The following is a 24,190-nucleotide window of genomic DNA, read 5'->3' on the forward strand; positions in this document are numbered from 1 at the left end:
TGGAGTGCGGTGGGGGCGCTCTTCAAGCTAGGAGACAACACGGATGTTCCCAGCGCAGGTAGGTCAGCATCACCTCGGACGTGTCACTCTGCAGGGCGACTAAACAGTTTCCTCTCTCTACCTCGGTCGGCTTTTAGTTAAAACCCCACCCAGCCACCCTGGTGGCCTCATCACCTGCAGTTTGGACTCAGCTGCACTTAGAAGGACAGTAAGACACCCAAGCTTGTCCCTTCCCATAGAAACGCAAGTCAGAAGTTATAGGATCTCTTGACACTACAAGACATTCATTGTACCTCGGTGATTACTGAAACTCTTTACTGCAAAACATTGTTAAAGTCTAGCTTCAAGTCACCCAGTTTCAATCTTCACGTTTTAAGTGTCATGTTTCTTTCTCCTATGTCCCTCCTGAGGGCTAGTCCTGTCTCTCACAGCCAGCAGGACACCAGAGTATATATAGCATAGACAGGATGCATTCATACACTATTTCATTTAATCCTCAAAAGAATCAGCATTTTCATTTCACACAGAAATAACATGGGCAACACCCGCTGAGCACTATGGTAGCTACTTTATATAAGCTGCAGCTGCTACTGCTGCTAAGTCGCTTCAGTCGTGTTCGACTCTGTGCGACCCCATAGACGGAGCCCACCAGGCTCCCCCAACCCTGGGATTCTCCAGGCAAGAATGTTGGAGTGGGTTGCCATTTCCTTCTCCAGCGCATGAAAGTGAAAAGTGAAAGTGAAGTCACTCAGTCGTGTCCAACTCTTAGCGACCTCATGGACTGCAGCCTACCAGGCTTCTCTGTCCATGGGATTTTCCAGGCAAGAGTACTGGAGTGGGGTGCCATTGCCTTCTCCGATAAGCTGTAGCTAATCCTCCCTAAAAGGTGCCAATGATCTATATTCCCATTTACAGGTGAAGAAAACTAAGGTTCAGCACCTAAGTGGTCAGAAGCCAGGTCTGTCCAAATCCAAAGCACTCTGCAGCTGGGCTGAGCCCAACAAGAGACCCACCCGTGGAACAATACCTGAGCACCAGTACATGAGCGGTTAGGGTATAAAAATTTATTACACATACAGAATATTACCACTAACAAATGCAGACAGGCGAGGACACCACAGTACGGGATGGAGCACGGCTAGCTCTTTGGAAGGTGAACGGGTTGGGTAGCTTGGAGCCTCATGCCACGCAGGTTGGCCAGTCAGATGGGAAAGCACATGCCTAACTCCAAGGACGTCGGGGCGTCCAGTGACCGCTCTGGGTGTTGGCGGCCTTCCCATCTGATCTGGGGCTTCGAAGGACGCCACACCCAGAAGCAAGCAACCGAAGCGAAGGGGCTTCCTAAGGTGGCCCAGGCTTGTCTCTGAAGTCACGGCAACACCAGAGTCAGCAGTGTGTTTAACTGGATGATTTCCACAAACTACACACGACGTTTCTAACCATCACACTTCAGTGAAGTACAAAACATGAAGTTACAGGCTGTGGGAAGAGAAGGCAGCACCTTCCAGTCCCAGTTGGTCTGGGGGGTGGGGGGGGGGGTGTTTCTTTTTAAACCGAGCCCCTCATTTCAATGTACAAAAGAATTACTCTGATCGGTATTAAATTGTATTGAAAACAAAATGGACTAAAAAGCAAATACTACTCTATGTTGGGGTGAAAATGGGAGGAAAGAATGAGTCCTTCAAAGCAGGAGGGAGATAGTCGGGGAAGGTTCTGGGCCGTGACCCTTGGCGGTCACTCACGCTGCTCCATTTTTACTTTTGGTGGTCTCAGGAAGGTCCGGTTTTTCTTCTCTTTCTTTCCTTTCGTATTGGCTTGGAAGTTTCGCCAGCTGTCCACGCGACCATCTCGACTTTCCTAAACACAAAAGGGGTCTGAGGTGAGGAAACCAACTGGGGAAAGGAAGGGCTACACCTGCTCTGCCATCCCCCTTGTATGCCAACCTGGCCTGGCCCTCTGGAATTATTACAGTATAACAAAGCAGAGGCTTCCCCCTACTTCCATGGGCCCAAGAAAGAGTCATACCACCCCCGAGAAGGCAGGATGAGCCACAAGCTGAGAAGGAGGATGAGATAAGTAAAACTCATGACAATGAGGCTATCCTTTGTTGGGGACCTCTGGACTAAATATTTAGTGCTGTTTCTAATAATAGTGCATGCTATTTCTAATCCTCACGTATGGATGTGAGAGTTGGATCATAAAAAAAATGCTGAGCACTGAAGAACTGACGCTTCTGAATTGTGCTGAAGAGAAGCACTCTTGTGGAGAAGACTCTTGAGAATCCCTTGGACTGCAAGGAGATCAAACCAGTCAATGTTAAAGGAAATCAACCTTGAACATTCACTGAAAGGACTGATGCTGAAGCCGAAGCTCCAATACTTTGGCTACCTGATGCGAAGAGCTGACTCACTGGAAAACATCAATGTAGGAGAGGTTGAGGGCAGGAAAAGATGGGGATGACAGAGGATGAGATGATTAGATAGCATCACCAACTCAATGGACATGAACTTGAGCAAACTCTGGGAGACAGTGAAGGACAGGAAAGCCTGGTGTGCTGCAGTCCATGGAGTTGCAGAGTCAGACACGACTTAGTGACTGAACAACATTTCTGACCCTCATAAAAAGCTGCGGTGTGTCATGCCACCACCACTTCACAAACAAGGACACCAGGGCTCAGAGGCTGCATCCTTTTCTCAAAGCCATCTGTCTGGCCAGCAGTACAGTCACTCTTTCCCCGACACCTTCCTTCTGCCCCTTAAAATTTGGATGGAGGTGTGAAACCAGCATAATGCCCGGCCAGCTGTGCTGGGAGGACCACAGGAATCCTTCCCCCTTACAGAGGGGCCTTCTCATTTTCTCTCTCTGCACACATGTGGTGGGACAGAAACAAAGCCATCATCTCTGGTTAGCCTATCCCTATCCTGAATCCTACATGTTAACAGAAGATAAGACCAAATGTGGCTCAATTCAGGAAACCGGGCTGAGCCTCTGAAGGATGAACCAGGATGTCAAAGAGGAATAAAGCCCGAAGTCTCTCTGCAGGCAGGACACTGGGGGTTACAAGAACCTCGGGTTCTACTCACAGACCTCTAAGTGGGGCACTGCTCCATGTTTATCCCTAAATTAAATGTGTGAACCACTGTCTTGAGCCCATTTGGCAGCTCTGCCTGTCACATCCCTGCCAACAAGCTCCGCAGTAGAGAGGCGGCTGAGCCAGAACTCGGTCCCCAAAGCCCCTACTCTTCCCCACACGTGCCATCTCCCCCACAGTCTGCCCCAGGCAGTCCTGCGACTGCCCAGCAATCAAGTTTCTCAGCTGGGAAGCTTTCTCCCTCTGGAATAAGAGTTCCCCATCACCTTGGAAACTCACCTCAAAATTTTTCTGCCACTCCCTTTCTCGTTTGGCTTTTTCTTGAGCTTCAATCTCTTCCTCCCGTTGTCGCTTCCTAGGAGGAAAACCAAACCACAGGATTTAGATGGTATTTGGAGACTGTGTTAACCATACAAGTTAGGAATCTTCCCCACAGAAGCCAGTGTACAAAGTAAGTCAATTCCCTAGGGTTCTCCTGGAAAGGGCTCAGAGCACTTCATGAATGTCTCATTCTAAAACATGCAGATGAGACCGTGGGCAGGGCTGTGGGGCAAAATACAGACACTGCCAATACAGAGACAGACAGATCAGGTCATCAAAGCCAACACTAATCGGGTGTTCTGGGCTCAGACCCTGACAAAGCCATGTTGAGAACCCAGGCCACCTTACTTCTGTGACAGTGACCATCACAACAGCAAAAGTTCTCGTTCAGGAGGATTTCTGCGCAAAACCCTATCCCCAAACAAGCCATTTCACACAATCCCAACTAACAAAACCTAGTTATTGCTGAACACCAATCAACAATACAAAATATGTAAACTAAATTAACCTCAAGATTTTTATTTTTATTTTTTTTGGTCACACTGCTTGGCTTCTGAGATCTTAGTTCCCTGACCAGGGATTGAACCAGACCCTCAGCAGTGAAAAGCATGGAGTTCTAACCACTGAACATCAGGGAAGCCCCAGCCTCAAGATTTCCGATGAGGAAGACAAATCACACTTTAGGACAGTAAGTACATTCTAAGAGATCACATTGTACAACACTGAATACTCACCAAAATTGCAGCCACTATTCACACAAATGGCTCTGGCCTCAGTAACTGCCTACTTCACTCCAAGAAATCAGGAAGGAAACACACAGCACTCTTGATTATAAACGCCCCAAGGACAAGCCTATTCAGTATTTCCCAGAAGTCAGACAGAATGCCTTACCCTAGTGATTCAAAACTTTTGCTATTTCAAGTATTTAAATGATGCACTGCAGAGTAACTGCTTCATCAGAAAAATCCTCAAAGACCATCTTGGTTAATCTAGCTATTTAGACATGGCTTAAACGAATATACCAATATATACCTTTCATGCATCTCTTTGGCTTCTCTCTCTTTCCTTTTAATTTCCAACTCAGCAAAGAGTTTCATTGTCTGTTTGTATACTGCTTGTTTGAACTATAAAAAAAAAAGAACAAAGAAAAGTAAATATTTTATCAGCAATTTGAATAAATATTTTTTGATGGCACCCAGGACAAAAGCAAATTAAACCAACAAGGAAAAACTGAAGCTGGCTCTCTCCTGGGAGATAAATAACACATCCGTCTATGAACTCTTCCACATGGGGATGATACAGAGGAGCCTTGCGCGGGTAAAAAAGCACCAATGAGGAAAACAAAAGCAACTCGATGCTTATCACAACCGTTGAAATTTCGGAGGGCCCTTTCCAACTGGCAAAAATAACATCCAATTTTTCTTTGTTCACATATTTTATAATTAGTCTGAGTGAGGCACCACTTGAGGTACAACTAGAGATACGCAGATGCCATCAAGCAGACCGGTCCCGGAAGTCTCTCAGCTGAGGCAGAGCTACTAGTTGTCCCCATCCTCACCCCATTATCTCTTCCCCCTTCTTGTGACAATCCCTTATCTCAAGGCACATGGCCACCCAGCATAAATGCCTGCATTTCCCAAGCGTCTCTGTAGCTAGGTGTGGCCATGTAACTTAAGTTTCAGCGAATGAGTTGTAAGGAAAAGTGATGCAGCTACTTTCCGGAATGTGCTTGGAGGGAGCACACTTGGTAAGGTGTAAGAAGACACACTTGGTGGCAGAGCTACTGGAGGCCCCCGAGCCCTCGAATCCACACAGTGCAGCGGCCATGCTCCCAAAGACGGCTGCACGGGGGAGAAAGGGCACTCACTCGTTCAAACCACCATCGTCTGGGGGCTCAGCTGGACCCATTGAAACTGGATATCCTGACTCACACATTGACAGAAACAGATAACACAATGTTATATTTATAACACAATATAAACACTTTGTATATTTTCAATATACAAAGAAATATAAAAAAATAACCCATCATGCAGATTTCATAGGGTTTATATTCTAAAATCAGAGACACTAGAGCAAAGGATGATATATGGAAAAAAAGGGAAATAAAGGAATCCTCAAATTACTATCACTTCTGAACACTGTTACCTGCCAGGCACTGCTCAAGGAAAGCAATGCTGACAAACTCCAGTCCCTAATAAGGACAATTAAAGAGGCAATGGAATCCATATGAATATTTCAATATTTTTAAATGAACCGTTTCTGGTGATTTTAATTTTTTTATATTTCTCTGCTTTTTCTGAATTTTCTATCAGTAGCATGTATTCCTTTATAATCGGGGCCGGGCGGTGGGGAGGGGAATAACTAGAAAACAGGTAAGGTTCTTAACAACAGAGAAGGACCAAGGAATATTTATAAGAGTATTCAGAAAAGACTAAAAAGGATAAAGAGAAGGGAAAGTAGGGCTGAGGAGAAAAAACTACAATACTGAAATGGAGTAAACCCAAAATCCAGCAGAAAAGATGGCCTAACAGATGGCACCCCACTCCAGTACTCTTGCCTGGAAAATCCCATGGACCGAGGAGCCTGGTGGGCTGCAGTCCATGGGGTCGCTACGAGTCGGACACGACTGAGGGACTTCACTTTCACTTTTCACTTTCACACATTGGAGAAGGAAACGGCAACCCACTCCAGTGTTCTTGCCTGGAGAACCCCAGGGACGGGGGAGCCTGGTGGGCTGCCATCTATGGGGTCGCACAGAGTCGGACACGACTGAAGCGACTTAGCAGCAGCAGTAGCAGCAACAGCTCTCAAGAAGCAGTGTTACCACACAGAAGAGGGGACCAACTGCTGATTGAAGAAGCTGATAGGAGGCAGCCCTAGCAAGACAGTTGCCCCTCTGTGAATCTTTTAAGATAAGCATGTGGATCAAGTTACTTGACCTAACTGAAATTTTTCAGGCTAGTAACGCAATGAGACACAAATATATAAGTAGAATCTCTTTCTTAACCAATCCCCACTGAAGAACCCACAGGATTGACTGATGCTTGCCATCTCCCTGGAAGCATATGATTCCCTGAAGCACACTGGGGACCCGCAGCTGGTAGACAGCTGTGTACCCAGAGTCACTCTGGTTGCTCCCAAGCTGACTATCCCAGCTGCAGCCGCACTGTACTTAGGTGATTTAAAACATCACAGAAATTGATGTGTGGTTACAAAAACAAATATTTGCTGGTGTGTTTATTTGCTGGGTCCTCCTTGCTGCACGGGCTTTTCCCTAGCTGTGGTGAGCAGGGACTACTCTCAAGCAGCAGTGCATGGGCTTCTCATCGCGGTGGCTTCTCTTGTTGCAGAGCACAGGCTCCAGGGCATGCAGGCTTCAGCAGTCCCCGTGCGTGGGCTCCGTAACTGTGGCTTCGTGCTCAGTTACTCTGAGGCCTGTGGGATTTTCCCAGATCAGGGGTTGAACCCATGTCTCCTGCACTGGCAGGCGGATTCCTTACCACTGAGCCACCAGGGAAGCCCTAGTTGGTTCTTTTAAAACCAAGTGGAATGCTTTAAAAAGAGTTAAACCTAAGACTCTAAAAATAACTGCTGTTGAAATCAAGATACAGGTGAGGTACCTGAAAAAAACAATCTAGGATTCTGCTCTTGATCTGCTTCATGGGTACCTCAATTTGCAATGTTCTTCAGGAGAAATTAAAAGCAGGAACTATGGACGATGCTTTGAGTGTTTTATAAAGTCAAGTGTGAGCTCCAACAAGCAGACATATCCTTAAAGGAAAAGCCGTAGTCCTCTGTCCCCCAAAGAGTTGGATTTTTCAAAAAGCAGAATGAATGTACCTGTTAATATTTTAAGGTAACCTGCTTCCAGCATGTGCACATCAATCTTCAAACCTCCCTCTCTTTAACCCAACGGCTGTGAACCATTCACATGAAATGAAGTGGCTTTTCCCATTTCAAACCTACCAGCTCAGGGTCATCCTCCTCCACATTTGTAGGCTTTCCTTCCTTCTTTAATTGCTTTTTTCGCTCTTTCACCTAAAAAGAATTTTTTTTCCATCAAAAAATGAGCACTTATACTTTGAGAATATCCATTAAGCTGCACACATATGATGTGTGCACTTTTCTACAGTTGTAACAAAAAGTCTGCATTGAAAAAAGATAAGCCCCTGCCTCCCCTCCAAACCAGCAATGCAATAGAAGAAAATGAGGAACCGGGGTCCTTTCTCCTCATCTAAAATCCAACACCGTGGGACAGACAGGGGAGCTGTCCCCAACTCACATACCAGGTCAGATCCAAAGAGTCTTTGCTACATTGAACAGATTATGCATTTATCTTTCAGGGCTTGTGGTTATATGTTTATAGCAAAGAAAGTAGATCTGTCAAGTTTTAAAGAAGCTACAGAATTTGTAGCATCAAATATGGCTGTTTTCTGGCATTTCTACACCTGCATTCTGGGAAACCTCTTTAAACCAACAATTTTCACATCATTTTGGCCACCACTGAGATCCCCCCCAGAAAATAAATATACCCATTCACCTAAGAATGGCTTTTACTCCAATAAAGAACCACTCAGCCCAGCAAAACGTCAAGTGCCTTCCAAGCTCAGAAAGGCCCTGCTGCCACCCTGTGGTCAGACAGCCTGACAGTGGTGGCGCCTTTACAGGCAAAATATAGAGGAAGGGTAACTATCACAATAATACGTGGACAAATCGTCAGGTCCTTTCCTGGGTGTCTACCAGAATCTGGCCCTTGAATTCCAGCGTCTGACCAACAAGACACAGTTATGGCAGTCTGTCTATTCTTTTTACTCATTTCCTTCATCTAAACTGGCCTCATTACTATGATTGGTTATAGAGTTGTTACAGATACCAAAGCTCTTCAAATCAAAGGTCACATCTATATTCCTTCCCAATAGAAATTGCCCTTATAAAACAGCCTCAAGAGTTTTGCCCTAGCAGGTGAAAAATTAAAATAGAGACCTTTCTTAAGATAGCTATTAGAAAATAGTTAAGATAGTTTCTTAACACTTCCCACCACTCAGGAGATTTAGGTTATTGCAAAAAAATAAAGCCAGCTATAACTGAATTCATTTCAGTTGAGTCCTTCCCAACCCTGCTATTAACAGACATGTACCTCCTCCTTTTTTTTTTAAATGTACTCATATGGCCTTGCCAGACTTTCTCAAGCCCCTGTTTCAGCCCTTTCACAGAGACAAGGATAACAGTCCAGGGCCAAGCAGCAGCATGGCGGCTCTACTGTTCCACTCTCAGAACGGGGCACAGCGCCGAGAGGACAGGAAGAGCTTTCCGCGCACGGGACTGCTGGGGAAAGAGGTAGGTGCAGCGTCCTGGCCACGCACCCTCAGCGCTAGGAGTGAATGCCAGCTTCAGGCACGCACTGCGCATGGCCACCGCCACCGCAAAGGAGCGGAGACCACAGGAGCAGTCAGGCCAGGCCGGCGTTGCTATGTCAACGTGAACATTTACCCTCCGACAGGGTGCCCAAGGCGTGCTAATACTTCCTGTAAACACAGCAGCACTATAAATACTTACGGTGTGCTCCACGTATTCTTTTCCTGCCTGAATTACATCCAGGGCCCTCTTCTTTTGTTCCTGATCCAGTAGCAACTTGTAAGCTTTGTCCACAGCTAATGCAAAACATTGAAATTAACTGTTTCTGCAAACACCCTCTCAAAGTCTGAACTCTACTCAGGCAGTGCAAATGGACTTGTGCCATCTAAAAGCATTCCCTACTTTGTTAAATTATTTACTGTTGTTACACTAATTTAAAAACATACAACTATGGCAATGACTTTCTTTGAGAGCCTTGGAAGAAAATTAAATATATGCTCAAGGCTAATTATACCATATCTAGATTTAATTCAGTGATCAAATTCTTCCAATTATTTTTTATGTTCAAAGGAAAAAAAAATGAGCCTACGCAGTAATAGTCTTCGTTGGCACACACAAGTTTTAACTAAGCAAAGTTAAGGTCTATTTCTAAACAGCAACATTCTGCTTTGAATGACAACTATTCTGAAAACCACAGCTTCTTCCTGACCAGAAGACAAAACTACAACATTCTTTTCTTGATCCAGGACTAGGAACAGTTAGTCCTTAGCATTGACACAATGTTACTCACAAGCAGGTAAATTTACAAATACCTTCAAAAGCCTTTTGTGCTCTGTCAGCATCATCTTGATTTTTGTCAGGATGCACCAGTATGGATAACTATAATCAGAGAAAAGTTAGTCTTTCAGTAAGAGGAACATTTACTAACTCTTAACCTTCACTGCACCTCTCTACAACCAAAAGCTCTAAGATACTAGGGCAAAAACTGTTAGCCAGAAGCAATTTTTAAAAAATTGATAAATGTCATAAAATGCCCAGAGGTATTGTATTAGTCCTTAATAAAATTCAAATATCAACAGGTAAATGCACACAGGTGGAAAACAGCTAGTTGAGAACAAATATCAGCCTGGCATCATGAAGATGCTCTGATAATTTGGGTGAGGGAAGGGAAAAATGAAAAGCACCAAGTTCCTTTTATGTTTATTGTATGGAGCACTAAAGAGGATTAAACAGGTCTGAGATATCATCTCTTTCCTGAAAGAATTTCTAATATGAAGAAGTAGCTCTCAGTTCCGGCTGTGCTTGAACCTTGTGAAGATTTTTAGGAATACAGAGGTCTACTTTCCAACCTGAGACCTTCTGAATGAGTTGCTGGCATCTGTACTTTTTAAATCTCTTCTAAATCTCTACTAGACTGTGTATCACACAGACTTCCCAGGTGGCTCAATGATAAAGAATCTGCCTGCCAATGCAGCAGACGCAAAAGATGTGGGTTCCTTCCCTGGGTCGGGAAGATCCCCTGGAGTAGGAAATGGCAACCCACTCCAGTATTCTTGCCTGGAAAATTAAATGGACAGGGCAGCCTGGCAGGCTACAGTGTATGGGGTGGCAAAGAGTCAGGCATGACTGAGCATAGCAGAGCAACAGACTGGGTATCAGATGATATTATAGAAAGGAATTGGTGTTGATTTGTTAGGTGTGACAGGCAGTTATGCAAGAAAATGTCCTTTTGGGGAGGGGATATATGTATACTTATGGCTGATTCACATTGTTGTATAGCAGAAACACAACACTGTAAAGCAATTATACTCCAATTAAAAAAGAAAAAAGAAAATGTCCTCTTTTACTTTGGTGGGATAACTGCTTCAGTATTTAGGTGTTAAGTATCATGGTGTCTGTAATTTACAATTCAACCAAAAATACACAGCTACTGAAGGAACCCACTGCATACAGATGGTGAATATATGGGCTCTCATTGCTTTATTCTTTTTAAAATATAATTAAAACTTCTTATGACTAAAAAATTAAAAACAAAACCCTCCATAGGTGACCCTTTCAGACAGCCAGGGTGAAGAACCACTGACCTGTCACTGAAAGACAGAAACAGCGTGAACACAGGGACTGTGTTGCTAACGCTAAGCCCAGGACTACTGGAGCCAGAGTCCTGGCTTCCAATTCCAACTGCAGTCACCAACTGGCTGTGAGACCTTCAGCAGTCCACTTAATCTCCGCCTCAGTTTCCTCCTCTAAGTGGGACAACACTGTCTACCTTTAGATCACTGGGTTGTCGTAAAGATGAAATGAGATAATGCAAGTAAAGGACTTAGCATATACCAATACACATAAACAATAGCACACAAAGAAGACCTATGCTAACTGCTTTATGTGTGTAACCTCATTCAAATCCTTATAACAATCCCAGGGTGGTCACCACTGTTACAAGAATTTTACAAATGAGGTAACAGGGCACAGAAAAGTTGAAAGTAACTTGCCAGAGCTCACAGTGCTTGTAAGAGGTACAGCCAAGACTGAAACTCAGTCATACAACTTCAGCACAGACTCTTAACTACTAGGGCCTATTAACGACTAAATAAAAAATCTTACTGAGTTCTTTGTATTGTTATACAAATAGTCTAAAAGTTCTTACTATGAATAATAAATGCTTATTTAACTGGGAAAAACTGCTAATGTACTACATTAGAAAACTAGAAATTGAAAAAGAGGCAAACGCTGAACATAACTGCAGAGTAGAACTCAGGAACCAAAAAAAACTATCAAGTTATATCATGGGAAATGACTGGGTAGGCAAAGATTAAAAATACCTTGGCTTAATAATAGATCTGAAGACGATTACAAGTCAGCAATGGCAAGGCAATAACTGTATTGAAAAAGCAATCATAGGGAACTCCCTGGTGGTCCAGTGGTTAAGACTGTGCTTCCACTGCAGGGGGTGCAAGTGTGATCCTTGGTGGGGGAACTAAGATCCTGCATCCTTCACAGTGTGGCCAAAAAAAAAACTTTTTTAATAAGTACATAAAAAATATAAGCTGAAGAAAAAAGAAATTTTAAAGGCATGAAATATACAGAAAATTTAATTTACAAAGACATTAGAGGGAGTATGATTATTCAGCTCATAAAGGAAAAGGCTGGGGGTTACTCAGCTGTCAAAACCGGACTGAAAGTCAAAGTGTTGGTAGCTCAGTTGTGTTTGACTCTTTGTGACCCTATGGACTGTAGCCCGCCCAGCTCTTCTGTCCATTGGATTCTCCAGACAAGAATACTGGAGTGGGTAGCCATTCCCTTCTCCAGGGGATCTTTCCAACCCAGGGACTGAACTCAGGTCTCCAGCAGGGATCGAACCCAGGTCTCCTGCATTGCAGGCAGATTCTTTTCCGTCTGATCCACCAGAGAAACCCCAGACTGGAAGGGTGTTTTAAAAGGCTACTATAAACTCTATAGCCTGAGTTATTAAATATTAGAATAAGCAATAATCAGAGGTCTTGGATCTCCTTTCTGAGGGAACTTTCTGAAAGCACTCTTCATATTAAACCGGATATCTTTTGAGTATTCATATAGGTTCACAAAAGATATAATTATTGAGAAATGGGATCTTAAAAGTAAATCACTGCTATGAATCATTTAACATGTACTCTCCTAGGAGCCAGGGGATTTGGTAAGTACTGTACAACATGACTCCGTGAAAGCTTTCTACTCTACCTTGTACTTCCCCCTCTTAATTAAGGGGCTGGAGAGATTCTATTTGGATGTAAAATTCATCCTATTCATAGGTAAGCTATGGTCATTCAATTATTTAATATTAAGTCACTGTAATTTTTTTTAAGAATTACAAAATTTAAGGGAAAAAAAAAAAGGTTATATTTTTGCCCCAAAGTTGTAACAGTTAAGTCCTAAGAAAATCACGTGCTCAACACACTTTCAAAAGGCTCAAACTCCACCTATTACAGGAATACAGTACCATACCTGACGAAACCTCTTTTTTATTTCTTCATCTGTCACTTCAGGATCTATCTGAAGAACCTGGAAGAATCAAAATCAAAACTGTAAAAGAGATTAAAAGAATTTATAGATTTAAGAGATGCCCAATAATTATAATTGGCATCTAACAGTTGTCAGCATTCTAGAACAGTTCTAAAAAATGTTCAAGAAATAGAAATGAGTAAACCAGTAACAGAGTAACAGCTATAGTGTTTCAGGGTTCTCAATTAATTCAGTGGTTACTTTCACTCCATCAGAAAAATAATAAATTACCCTATAACCAGTACATGCTTCCAGACCATGAGAAAAATGTTGCCTTCCTCCTTCATTCACTCCTTTTCATTAAGAAAAGCACCCACCCTCTACTTATCTTTGCAAATGTGGAGAAAGTATAGCAACTCAACAAGGAAATAACTAGGCTGGCCACCTGTTTGTTTTTTTAAATGAGCGAAAACTGTTGATCTTAAAATAAAGTACCCCCCCACAAGACTATCTGAATTTTTTTTTTAACAACAGTAAAAGATGTTTATCAGTTTTCACAATCAACTAAATAAAAGATAATTACAACTGCAAGTCATAATGGAAACATTTATAAAATTATTACATACAATTTGGAGGTTTAAATAGAGTGATGTGGTAAATGGAGATACATGTACATGCACATGTTTTCATCTATCCAGGCAGTCTGTCTTGTGGTTGGTGCATTTAATCCATTTACATTTAAGGCAATTATCAATATGTATGATCATATTACCATTTTCTGAATCATTTGGGGTTTATTTTGTGTAGGTCTTTTCCTTCTCTTGTGTTTCCTGCCTAGAGAAGTTCCTTTAGCATTTGTTGTAAAGCTGGTTTGGTGGTGCTGAATTCTCTTAGCTTTTGAGTGTTTGGAAAGCTTTTGATTTCTCTGTCAAATCTAAACAAGAGTCTTGCCAGGTAGCATATTCTTGGTTGGAAGTTCTTGCCTTTCATAACTTTAAATATATCCTGATTTTCACCTCAATTCAGAAATTCGACTTGGCTCCATGTTAAAATTTACACAAATTTACTCAATGGTTCTCAACCCAGAGTGGAAACCTGAGAGCAATGCCTGGAGCTTGCTCTAGGAAACTCTGATTCCAGCTCAGCAGAACTAGGGTACAGTGAAATGGCAGGAAAATCTGTTATTTTTTTGTACAATATGGTTTAAAAACAAATTTTATCATTCTTCTCCAATCCTGGGTATCCTGGTGTTGACATTCCTCATCAAGGATTCTGATCCCACCACCACAACATAGATTCATTCAAACATTTACACAGTGGCTACTACCTGCTGAACATGTTACTATACACTTAGAAATGCAAAGATAAATAAAGGAAAACATTTTTTAAACTACCATAAATAGTTTTTTAAAGAAGGGTTCATTTTAAGAAATACAATTAAACCAGATGATTTCACAGTTTACTCCATAGATTCAACATAGCATCTATTTATTTACTTAGTATTCAAGGCATAAGGAAGAGCTAAAGGGCAGAGGGTGAGAAGGTCTGTTGGAAATTCAGAAAAGCAGGCCCCACATCAGTGTGACTGAATCAGAATTGAGATTTCAACAAGACCCCCAGGTGATCTGAATCATAATACAGCTTGAGATGCCTGGTTAGAAAAGATGACAGGGGTCAGAAATAAGTGTGTTTGAGGTTAATAGAACTGATGATCAGTCATTAAAGGGGATAAAGAGAAAAAAAAAATCTTGAAATGAAAAATACATACCAAAGAAGTTAAAACTGAAAAATAATCTGCCAAACTTAGTCAGATGCTTACAGGGTCTCAGAAAAACTTGACAACGAGTAATGTCAAGATTTATAGCAAGCTGTCCAAACATTCAAACAGCCCACCTTCAGCAGCAGAGTTATTGGTAGGCAAGGAAGCTGAATCACCCCTACATTCAAGAGACTTCTGAAGGTTACTACAAGAGCATGCCCATTCTCAAATGTCAGGCATACAACTGGGGATGAGGGAAAAGGAAAATCTTTAAAACAAAGACTTTTCAAGAATGAGTGTGCCCCCACCATACATACCACCCCAAGGGATAAAGGAATTGGGGGGGGGGGAGTCACTCAAAAGGAAAAATGCAGCTAAATAAGATTTATAGACAAAGGGAGATAACTGCACACACACAAATATTTAGAGAACGCTACCTTTCCTGGTTCTGAATAAAAGGAATGCATTGGAGCAAACAAACGGAAGTCCAGCACACCCAAAAAGGTGTTCAGATGAATGTGAAAGGATAGAAATCATCCCGCCTTCACACACACACACACACACAAAGAAGCCTCAATAAAGCTACAGTCTAGAACCAGTCATGCCAAATGTATTTCATAAACCTTGACTGGTTCCCAGGTTAGAAACTAAAATAGTTATAACTGAGGTTTTTTTTTTTTTTTTTTTTAGGACAATTAGAGTTATTTGAGTGTGGACTCTATGCCCGATGATGTTTATTGAATTGCAGTAATGTGGTCTTTCCTAGGTGTGGTAATAGTGTTGTGATTATGTGGAAACGTGTTCTTGTTTGGAGAAGAGGCAGGCTAAGATACTCAGGCATGAAGCATCAAAGTCAGATGATTTGGCAAAAATGAAGAGGATATGGATAAATATAGGGCTTCCCAGTCACTCAGAGGTAAAGAATCCACCTGCCAATACAGGAGACACAGGTTCGATCCCTGGGTCGAGAAGATTCCTGGAGAAGGAAATGGCAACCTGCTCCAGTATTCCTGCCTGGGAAATCCCATGGACAGAGGAGCCTGGTGGGCTACAATCCATGGGGTCACAAAAGAGGTGGACATATACAACAAAAATGTATAAATATACACATACCAACACACACACGCCAAAAGTTATTTTTCCAAGACTCAGATCATATATACACTGATCACTGCAACATATATTCACTGAGTGCCTTCAAAGTTAGCTAATCCAACTCCTTTCCTGTCTTTAAGCATTGGAGGTGCCATATGTAGCCATGAAACACAGTAAAGACAACAGGCCTATACCAGCCCAAACCTCTTTGAAGCCAGTTTACACACTCAATACAAATTTATGAGCAATTGGGATTGCTAGATACTGTGCTCACTACTGTTCTCTTGGAATTTAAGGTCCACGAGGGAAGGAACAGACAAGTCACAAGTAATTCTTACCAAAATGATAAATACTATGTCAATCAGTATGACTCTAAGGAAGCACACAGGTCTGTTCAGACTCTTGGAAGATTTTTCTGAGCTCCTACTATGTCTCAGGCTTTGGGGATGCTGCAAAGAAAAATCCACAGTCTTGGACCTCAGAGAGTGAATAAATCATCACACAGAAATGAAAACGCTTGACTGTGGCATTTACATCAATATAAGTTCCTGAACTAAAATAAAGTGCAACTGTCACCTTTAGGATCTTCTGCTTGAAAGAGAAATCCAGTCTTAGATCCTATCTGAACTCTCTGACCTGTGAATAATGTGTAAGTTCCAGAGTCCTGTGAGACAAATATCTTTCTTTCCAAAGTGCCAAACAAAATAAACAGAAAACAAAAGTCTGTGGTGCTGCCTTCTGGGGCTTTAAAGTTAAATAGAAAAAAGGAACATGAAGAAGGCAAGACTGAGCAGGAGAACAGATTCATCTAAGCTTATGAAAGGAAGTGGGGGAGGAAACATTCTTAGAATGCATAAGAGAGAGATGCTCGCATAATAGCTGATGGTTAGAAATATGTCTAAATAGGGAGCTGCACTGATGGTGGGGTGGGGGTAGGGGATGCCCCGTGGATTAGAATTCCTGTAATAAGACCCCTCGGCGTCCCTCTTCTACCTGATGCTCAGTAAAATGGTACATAAGACGACTACTCACATTTCAATTTACAGCCAATAGCCAATAGCTATTATGACATCACTTCTTACTAGGAAAAGACCAGTCTGCTTGCTTCTGGAGAAAAGTCTGATTCATTTAGATGTCTCAAGAGTTGTTGCATGCAGAAACAGAAGTATTTCCCTAAATTGGAGATTTTTTCCTACATGGAAGATTTTGTTTTTTCCTCAACAGAAAGATTTCCTAAATTTCTAGGCATACCTAATCCTGACTTAGGGCCTAAAATCAACTTTACAAGAAGACAATGGGGTGGAGGGTGGATGAATTAGGAATTTGGGATTAACAGATACACACTACTACATATAAAACAGATAACAAGGACCCACTACTATACAGCACAGGGAACTATATTCAATACCTTGTAATAAGCTATAATGGAAAAGAATCTGAAAAAGAATATATATTTACATACACACACACACAAACACACACATATATATGCATGACTGAATCACCTTGCTATACACCTGAAACTAGCACAACACTATATATCAACTATACTTCAGTTTAAAAAGAAGACGACAATGACACCCATACTATAAAGCGGCCAGCGTATTTGTCAAAAAAGAGAAAAGACAAAAGTTCTAATGGACAGTCATGGAGTCCTACAAACTTAAACATCACCTTGCACCTCCTCAAGTGTGTCAACCTTACCGTATTCTTTACACACTCACACACACTTCCTACAGCCAGGACAGGAGATATGGAGCAGTCAGTTCCACTTCCAGAACCACAGTAACTGGCAGGACGGCAAAATCCTAGCATTCACCCTGGTCCCAACAATGTTACTCCTCATCAATCAGATCTCCATAGAAAACACGAATTATCTTAACGAATAAAGGGGTAAGCTATACAATCAAGTGATCCCCGTTCACAGTATACACTACCTCAATTTAAAAGTACAACAGAATGGATATACCGCCAAATTCTTTTATCACCTTTCAAATATATCATCTTCCCCTCTGTCCTCCCCAAAATCATAACTAAATGATTAATGATCAGTTAAGTTACACTTAATTAATGATTAGTTATGATAAAGTTTCAGCTTTTTCATTTTCTTCTTCTCCTTCAAATATGTTAAGTGGGACCAGGCAAAGTAGACATCTACTTCAGGTAAGGGGGTCAAGATGGCCCAAGCAGAGCGTCAGAGTCTATCTGGGGCAAAGAAGACAGGAACCCCAGGAGAAATGTCAGCCAATCACGTGGTGCTGGAACCCAAAGTGGGTGAGAAGAGCATCCACAGAAGGGGAGCTCGACAGGAAGTGCCAACATGGGTTGAAGAGGGCATCTCTATGGACAGGCAGCCTGCCCCACGGTGGCAGAACCTAAGCAGGGTGAGACTGCCAATATGGATGGGCAGAGAGTGCAGGAGTCCATCAAGGACATCTCCGTGAAGCCCAAGCCTAGCATGGGGTGTGCAAGCCGAGGCCCAGTGAGGGGGGGGTGCCCACGGAGGAGGGCATCACTGGCACAGAGAGCTGGAACATGAGCAGAGTGAAGAGGGCCTCCACGCAGGGGGTGACCTGGAGTGTGGAGTCAGAACCCAAGAAAGCTGACGAGGGTGTTCCCAGAGGAAGGTAGCCTAACATGGGGTGTCAAAGCCACAGCAGGGCAGGAAGGATGCCTGCCTGATGGGGAGGATGCCAGACCCAAGAAGGATGAAGACAGCTCCCGGCGGGTGGAGGGCAGGCATGGGAGGCAGAGCCAGGAGACACACACTCACAGTGAAGGTGACCTGGCAGGAGAAGAGTTCAGAGGTGGGGAGAAGGGTTTCTGCACAGGGAGGCAACCTGGGCTGGGTGTGAGAGTGAAGTAGGGAGGGGAGGGCACTCACACGAGGGAAGGGATGGGAGGTCAGACTCTTACCGGGGGATCAATTAAGTACACATGTATATATTAGAGACAGTGGGAGGGCCTTGGTTAAGAATTTGCCTTGCAGTGCAGGGAATAAGGGTTTGATCCCTGATCAGGGAACTAAGTTCCCACAGGCCAAGGAGCGACTAAGCCTGCGTGCCACAACCACTGAGCTTGTGGGGCGCAGCTAGAGAGTCCATGCAATGCAACCAAACATTCCACACAATGCAGTGAAGATCCTGTGTGCCACAACTAAGACCTGAGGTAGCCAAATGCATAAATAAAATACCAGTACTTCAAAAAATAAAGATAACAGGAGCCAGACTACTATCAGAGAAGGGAACTATGAACATTGGAAGAAAAACATCCTAGAATAAACCCTGTGGTGTTGGGTTGAACTTTTATGTAATACATGTATATGTGTGTACACACAGACACACACACGCCTTAGCCCTGTCTACCAACAGGCCCTGGGAGTAATGACAATGGCAATGGGTATGCCCAGCACTCAAATCTTGACTTCTAAATATCATTCTTCATTGAAAGGAATTCAAGAGATCCTCAAAGAAATGGTTAATTCAAGGCTGGGTTCAGAGAAGTACAAGAGTGCCTACAAATCAAAGAATGATTTAAAAAAAAAAAAAGATAAGCACTGGCATGAAAGTAACCTGCTGGTCAAATCTGGGATATGTGAACAACAGAATAAATAATATTGAATCATAACCCACTGAATAAAACAGGAAACCCCAAGTCTACACTGACAAATGAATAAACTGATATCTCAACAAGGACAGTATACTCACACATTCTCAAAGTGTTCCTAGAAAGGGGAAGAAAGTTAATTTCATAAGCAAGCCTAGCAGGCACTTCTTTAAGAGATCAACTTAACATCATTAATAATAGGCTAAATCAAAATCATGTTCCACTTTACAGGTGACAAAGAGAATGCAGCGTCACTTCTGTGCTATTCTTGTCAACATTGCATAAACTGAATCCCACGAGAAGCCACTATGACAAGAAGTCCGCACACCTCAATGAAGAGTAGTCCCCACTCACCACGACTAGAGAAAGCCCCCTCACAGCAATGAAGACCCAGTGCAACCAAATAAATAAATAATACTTTTAAAAAATTCTACACTTCAAATTAAAAAAAATTTTTTTAAATAAACAGGTGTTTTCTTAGATAGAATTATACATGACTATTCCTGCTGTTTGTATATTTCTAATTTTTATAAGAAACATGATTTACTTTTATCAAGAAACGTTTGAAGTTATAAAACTAAGGAAATTCAAAAGTGTACATGCCTGTCTATAATCATATGGTCATTTTTTGCTTGTTGAGTTATTTTATTGTGGTGAAACAGGAAAGTTTTAACAAATAAATTAAATCAAAGATCCTAAATTTACCAAGGCTAGCTATTCCATCACACGTGAAAATAAATCTATATATATCTGGGTTACTAAAAGATGACAGCAAGCTCTGCTCACAGTAAAGCCACCCAAGTTCAATTCCAACTATGCATAGCACCAATTAGGTGTGTGTTTGAAGTAAGTCTGCCCACAGCTAGGTAAAATTCCTTATTCCAGGCCACATGAATATCAGACAGCTCACCTCAAACGGGTTCAAATTGAAGTAGGAGGAACCAGGACGAGTCAATCTTTCAATCTGATTTTTGGACGTTAGAACTGAATCTCTCTTCTCTATTTGTTTCACCTAAAATAAAGGGAATAAAAACCTCATTAGTAAAGCTCAGTAATGAACTGTAAATTGTCATCTCAACAAGTAACTCACTGACATGGTCAGCAAACATTTATTTGCGTGTCTACATGTTCAAGGTATTTTGCTAAACACTTTAGGAATAATTACAACAGCTACCAATTACTGACTTTTAATATAATGTAAAATTACAAAAACTTTACAGGTGTTCATTCCTCTCAACAACCCCTTATGGTAGGTACCACCATTATCCCCATTTTTCAGAAAACAAACCTGAGACTTTGGTCAACTGACTTGCAACCACTCAACTTTTCTGTAACCACTCAGATTTTTGCCCAATCACTCAAGTTGTAAACCAGAATTTTAACCCCAACAGTTTCACTCCAGAGCAGGGAGCAAGAAGATTCAAAAATAAATATGTCACAGCTATTACCTTCAATTTCTACTCTAACGATGGAAGACGTACTTGTGAATGTTCAAACTTAATTCACAACTTTTTAAGAAAGGAAAAATACAATTACACTGAAATAGACACTAAAAAAATACACCTAAAAAATATGTGGGAGGGAGCAAATAACTCTACCTTTCTAACTCTAATAGAAAAATCCCTGACCTGAACACAATACTAAGGAGAACAAGCACCAGGCTAGTCCCAGAAAAACATCCTTGGTGCTGTCGTCAGAACTGAAATTTTAGCTGCAATGAACCTCTGGCATATTATATATACTATCTTTATTTCTATGGCCAAAACAGAGTTGGAAAGGATTTCAATAACAGGAAAAACTAATCCTTCTCAGCATCTTGCCTCTTAACTCTGGTAAAATAGCTAATCTTTCTCAGCATCTTCCCTCTTAACTTTTGTAAAATAGCACACCACTCCCCACCTTCCACCATACTCTCTTTTTCCCAGTCTCATTTTTCCTCATAGCACTTACCACCACCTAACACTATATCGTACATCTGTTCATTATTTAGCCTTCTCTATAAGATGAAAGCCCTATGAAGACGGGATTCTTCTTTCTGCTGTCAGCTACCATTTCTCCAGGAGCTAAACAATACAGGACCTAGTGCATATCAGGTGCTCAATAAACATAAGTTGAATGATGATTAAACGGCATTTTCTCTCATTAAACAAACCATGCCAGTGAATGTGTAGATCTCAAATTTAAAAAAGGTGTCTGCAGGGCAAGCTCTAGCACTGCTGGAGTTTCATAAGAGATACGGCTCATTTCAATGGGGCCACAAAAGGGAAAATGAGACACCCATGATGTTTGTACAGTACCTAATATGAAATCCATAGCCCATGAGCATATAACTCATTTCATGAAAACCCTTCTGTTCATAATCACTGGGTAGCTAAGAAGAGAGCAAACTACAGCAAAACAGTCATAAGTCATTGCCCCCAGAAGAAAATATTCCATCACACACACACACACACAAAATAACAGTCATCTGTGAAATACAGCTCACAAATGAAATTGACATTAAAATTTAAACAAACCAGGATTGCTTAAAAAAAAAAAAAACTAGGAAATTAAAACAAGTTCCCCTATAATTGTTCAGTACTCATTATTGTTAGTTGCTCAGTGTCTGACTCTTTGCGATCCCATGGACTGTAGCCCGCCAGGCTCCTCTGTCCATGGAATTCTTCAGGCAAGAATATTGGAGAGAAGCCATTCTCTTCTCCAGGGGACCTTCCCCACCTAGGGTTCAAACCCCCGTCTTCTGTATAACCAGCAGTTTCTGGGCAGATTCTTTACCATCTGAGCCACCAGAAAACACTGGTACCAGCAAATTAACACTTCAAAGTGAATTAGGCATTTTGAAAGCAGACTATAAATGGACGTACTACGTTGTTTTAAAATGTATTACTTCGAAGAAACTACTATGTAACAAAAGTGAAGTCGCTCAGTCGTGTCCGATTCTTTTTGACTCCATGGACTGTAGCCTGCCAGGCTCCTCCATCCATGGGATTTTCCGGGCAAGACTACTGGAGTGGGTTGCCACTTCCTTCTCCAGGGGATCTTCCCGACTCAGGGATGGAACCCGGGTCTCCCGCACTGCAGTAAGACTCTTTACAGTCTGAGTCACTGGGGAAGCCCAACTATGTAGCAAGCACTGTTACAAATACCAGAGATAAAAGGTGAATGTAACACGGTGCTTATCTCTGAATACATCACAGCCAGGTGGAGAGCAACTCCATTCCTCAAATCCCCGCCAAGCTAAAGAAGTTCACATTCAGCCTTGTTTTTAACTTTTACAAAGTAGCTTCTTCTTTATATTTTATGAAGCTTTCTTTTAACCCTCATTAAAACTCTTGTTTTAATAATAAACTTCGTTCTACAAACGTGAAAATTGATTAGCAAAATCAATAGCTTGAAAGAATTCAGTCACAGTCACGTTAACAGCCATGCAAAAATCCAATCCGAGGTCCTATGACTCCAAGAGTCATCCTTTTCTTTCATTTATTCGTTCATCCACTCATTCATTCATTTACTTAACAAATATTCACTGAGTAACTACTACGCAGTACCCGATGGAGATGCGACAGTAAATGAGGCTCAAACCAAACTTACTCCCGTCCTAACATGATACCAAACTATTATCTGCTCTAAGACCCTGAACAAATTATTTCACCTCCCTAAACCTCAGGTATGTCATCTGTAAAATGGAGATAGTGCCTACATGGCATGATGCACAATGCCTAGCGTTCTCCAATGGTAGAAATAACTACTAAAACTCACTAGAGAGGACTAAGACTGGAGAGTGCTTCCGTTTTGAATACAAACGGGGACTAAGCCGTTTAAGTCGCCCCCAGGTAGACCAAATCTCCCAGCCGCAGACAGCACCGGACTACGCCAACTTGGGGAACTCTGCGCGCGCCCAAGCACTTCGTTGGCCAAGCTCGACACCTCCCCGCAGACGTCAGACCCCCGCCCCTTTTCAGTTTTCCAGGGGATTCCCCCCTGCAGTACCGGGAGGAGACGCACACACACCCCGAGTCCCCCACCGCCCCAAAGGCCAGACAGGAGGGGCCGCCCAACGGTCCAGGCCAGGAGGATCACTGCCTTCTCCCACTGGGAGGATAGCCCCGGGCGGGGTCGCCCCAGTGCCGCCATTCCTCACTCGGTGTTTACCTCACTGTAGAAGGTCATAAATGCTTCCTCCGTGCTGCCTCCACCACCCGAAGCCCCGCTCTCTCCTGGAGCCGCCATTTCCCCGGCCCAGCGACCACGTGACTCTTCTGCGCAGGCGCTACCTCACGTGATTCTTACAGGCCCGCCTCTCTAGCCCCGGCCCCTTCCTTGCGTCTCTTAAAGGGGTCGCAGCCCAGCCAGATACCTTTAAATAAACTTTTAAATTGGGGTTCCCCAGGTGGCGATAGTGGTAAAGAACCCACCAGCAATGCAGGAGACATAATGAGACAGGGGTTCGGTCCCTGGGTTGGGAAGATCCTCTGGAGGACGGCCTGGCAACCCACTCCAGCATTCTTGCCTGGAGAATCCTATGGACAGAGGAGCCTGGCAGGCTACAGTTACAAAGGGTAGAACACGACTGAGGCTACAGCCCACACCGTCGCAAAGAGTCGGAGACTGAAGTGATTTAGTACGCATGCACAGATGCCATACAATTAACCATTTTAAAGTGAACAATTCAAAAAAAATAAAAATAAAAAATAAAGTGAACAGTTCAGTGGTCTTTAGTATATTCCCAATATTGTGTAATCACCATCTCTGTCTAATTTCAAAACAGTTGCATCGCCCCAAAAGGACACTTAGTACCTAATAAGCAGTTTCTTCCCATACTTGCCAATGTCTCTATGGACTCACTTATGCTGGATGGTTCATGTAAATGCAGCCATACAACATGTGACCTTTTGTGTCTGGCTTCTTTCACTTAGCATAATGTTTTCCTGGTTCCTTTGAAACATAGCACACATCATTACTTCATCACTTTTTATGGCTGA

At 42.5% G+C, this 24,190-nt stretch overlaps 1 protein-coding gene across 1 annotated transcript; it reads right to left on the reverse strand.

Moving 5' to 3' along the window:
* Positions 1 to 1,049: 1,049 nt before the first annotated feature.
* Positions 1,050 to 23,467, reverse strand: DNAJC8 (DnaJ heat shock protein family (Hsp40) member C8). The gene is made up of 9 exons (XM_043445309.1): positions 23,361 to 23,467; positions 20,119 to 20,220; positions 12,752 to 12,808; positions 9,583 to 9,649; positions 8,972 to 9,066; positions 7,382 to 7,453; positions 4,445 to 4,536; positions 3,371 to 3,446; positions 1,050 to 1,857 (listed from the first exon to the last, which is right to left on the reverse strand). The coding sequence occupies exons 1-9, from the start codon at positions 23,436 to 23,438 to the stop codon at positions 1,735 to 1,737; spliced, it is 762 nt and encodes a 253-aa protein (XP_043301244.1). The 5' UTR covers positions 23,439 to 23,467; the 3' UTR covers positions 1,050 to 1,734.
* Positions 23,468 to 24,190: the final 723 nt, after the last annotated feature.

Source organism: Cervus canadensis, chromosome 24, assembly GCF_019320065.1.
Source record: "Cervus canadensis isolate Bull #8, Minnesota chromosome 24, ASM1932006v1, whole genome shotgun sequence".
Lineage (NCBI taxonomy): Eukaryota > Metazoa > Chordata > Mammalia > Artiodactyla > Cervidae > Cervus > Cervus canadensis.

What these genes read in the sequence shown, in the direction of transcription:
- DNAJC8 (XM_043445309.1), bottom strand. Translation starts at nt 23,438, where the DNA reads ATGGCGGCTCCAGGAGAGAGCGGGGCTTCGGGTGGTGGAGGCAGCACG. An exon ending in AGCACAAAAGGCTTTTGAAG is followed by an intron (nt 9,067 to 9,582) that starts GTATTTGTAAAT and finishes GTTTTGCATTAG; the next exon opens with CTGTGGACAAAGCTTACAAG. An exon ending in GCCAAAGAGATGCATGAAAG is followed by an intron (nt 3,447 to 4,444) that starts GTATATATTGGT and finishes TTTTCCTCCTAG; the next exon opens with GAAGCGACAACGGGAGGAAG.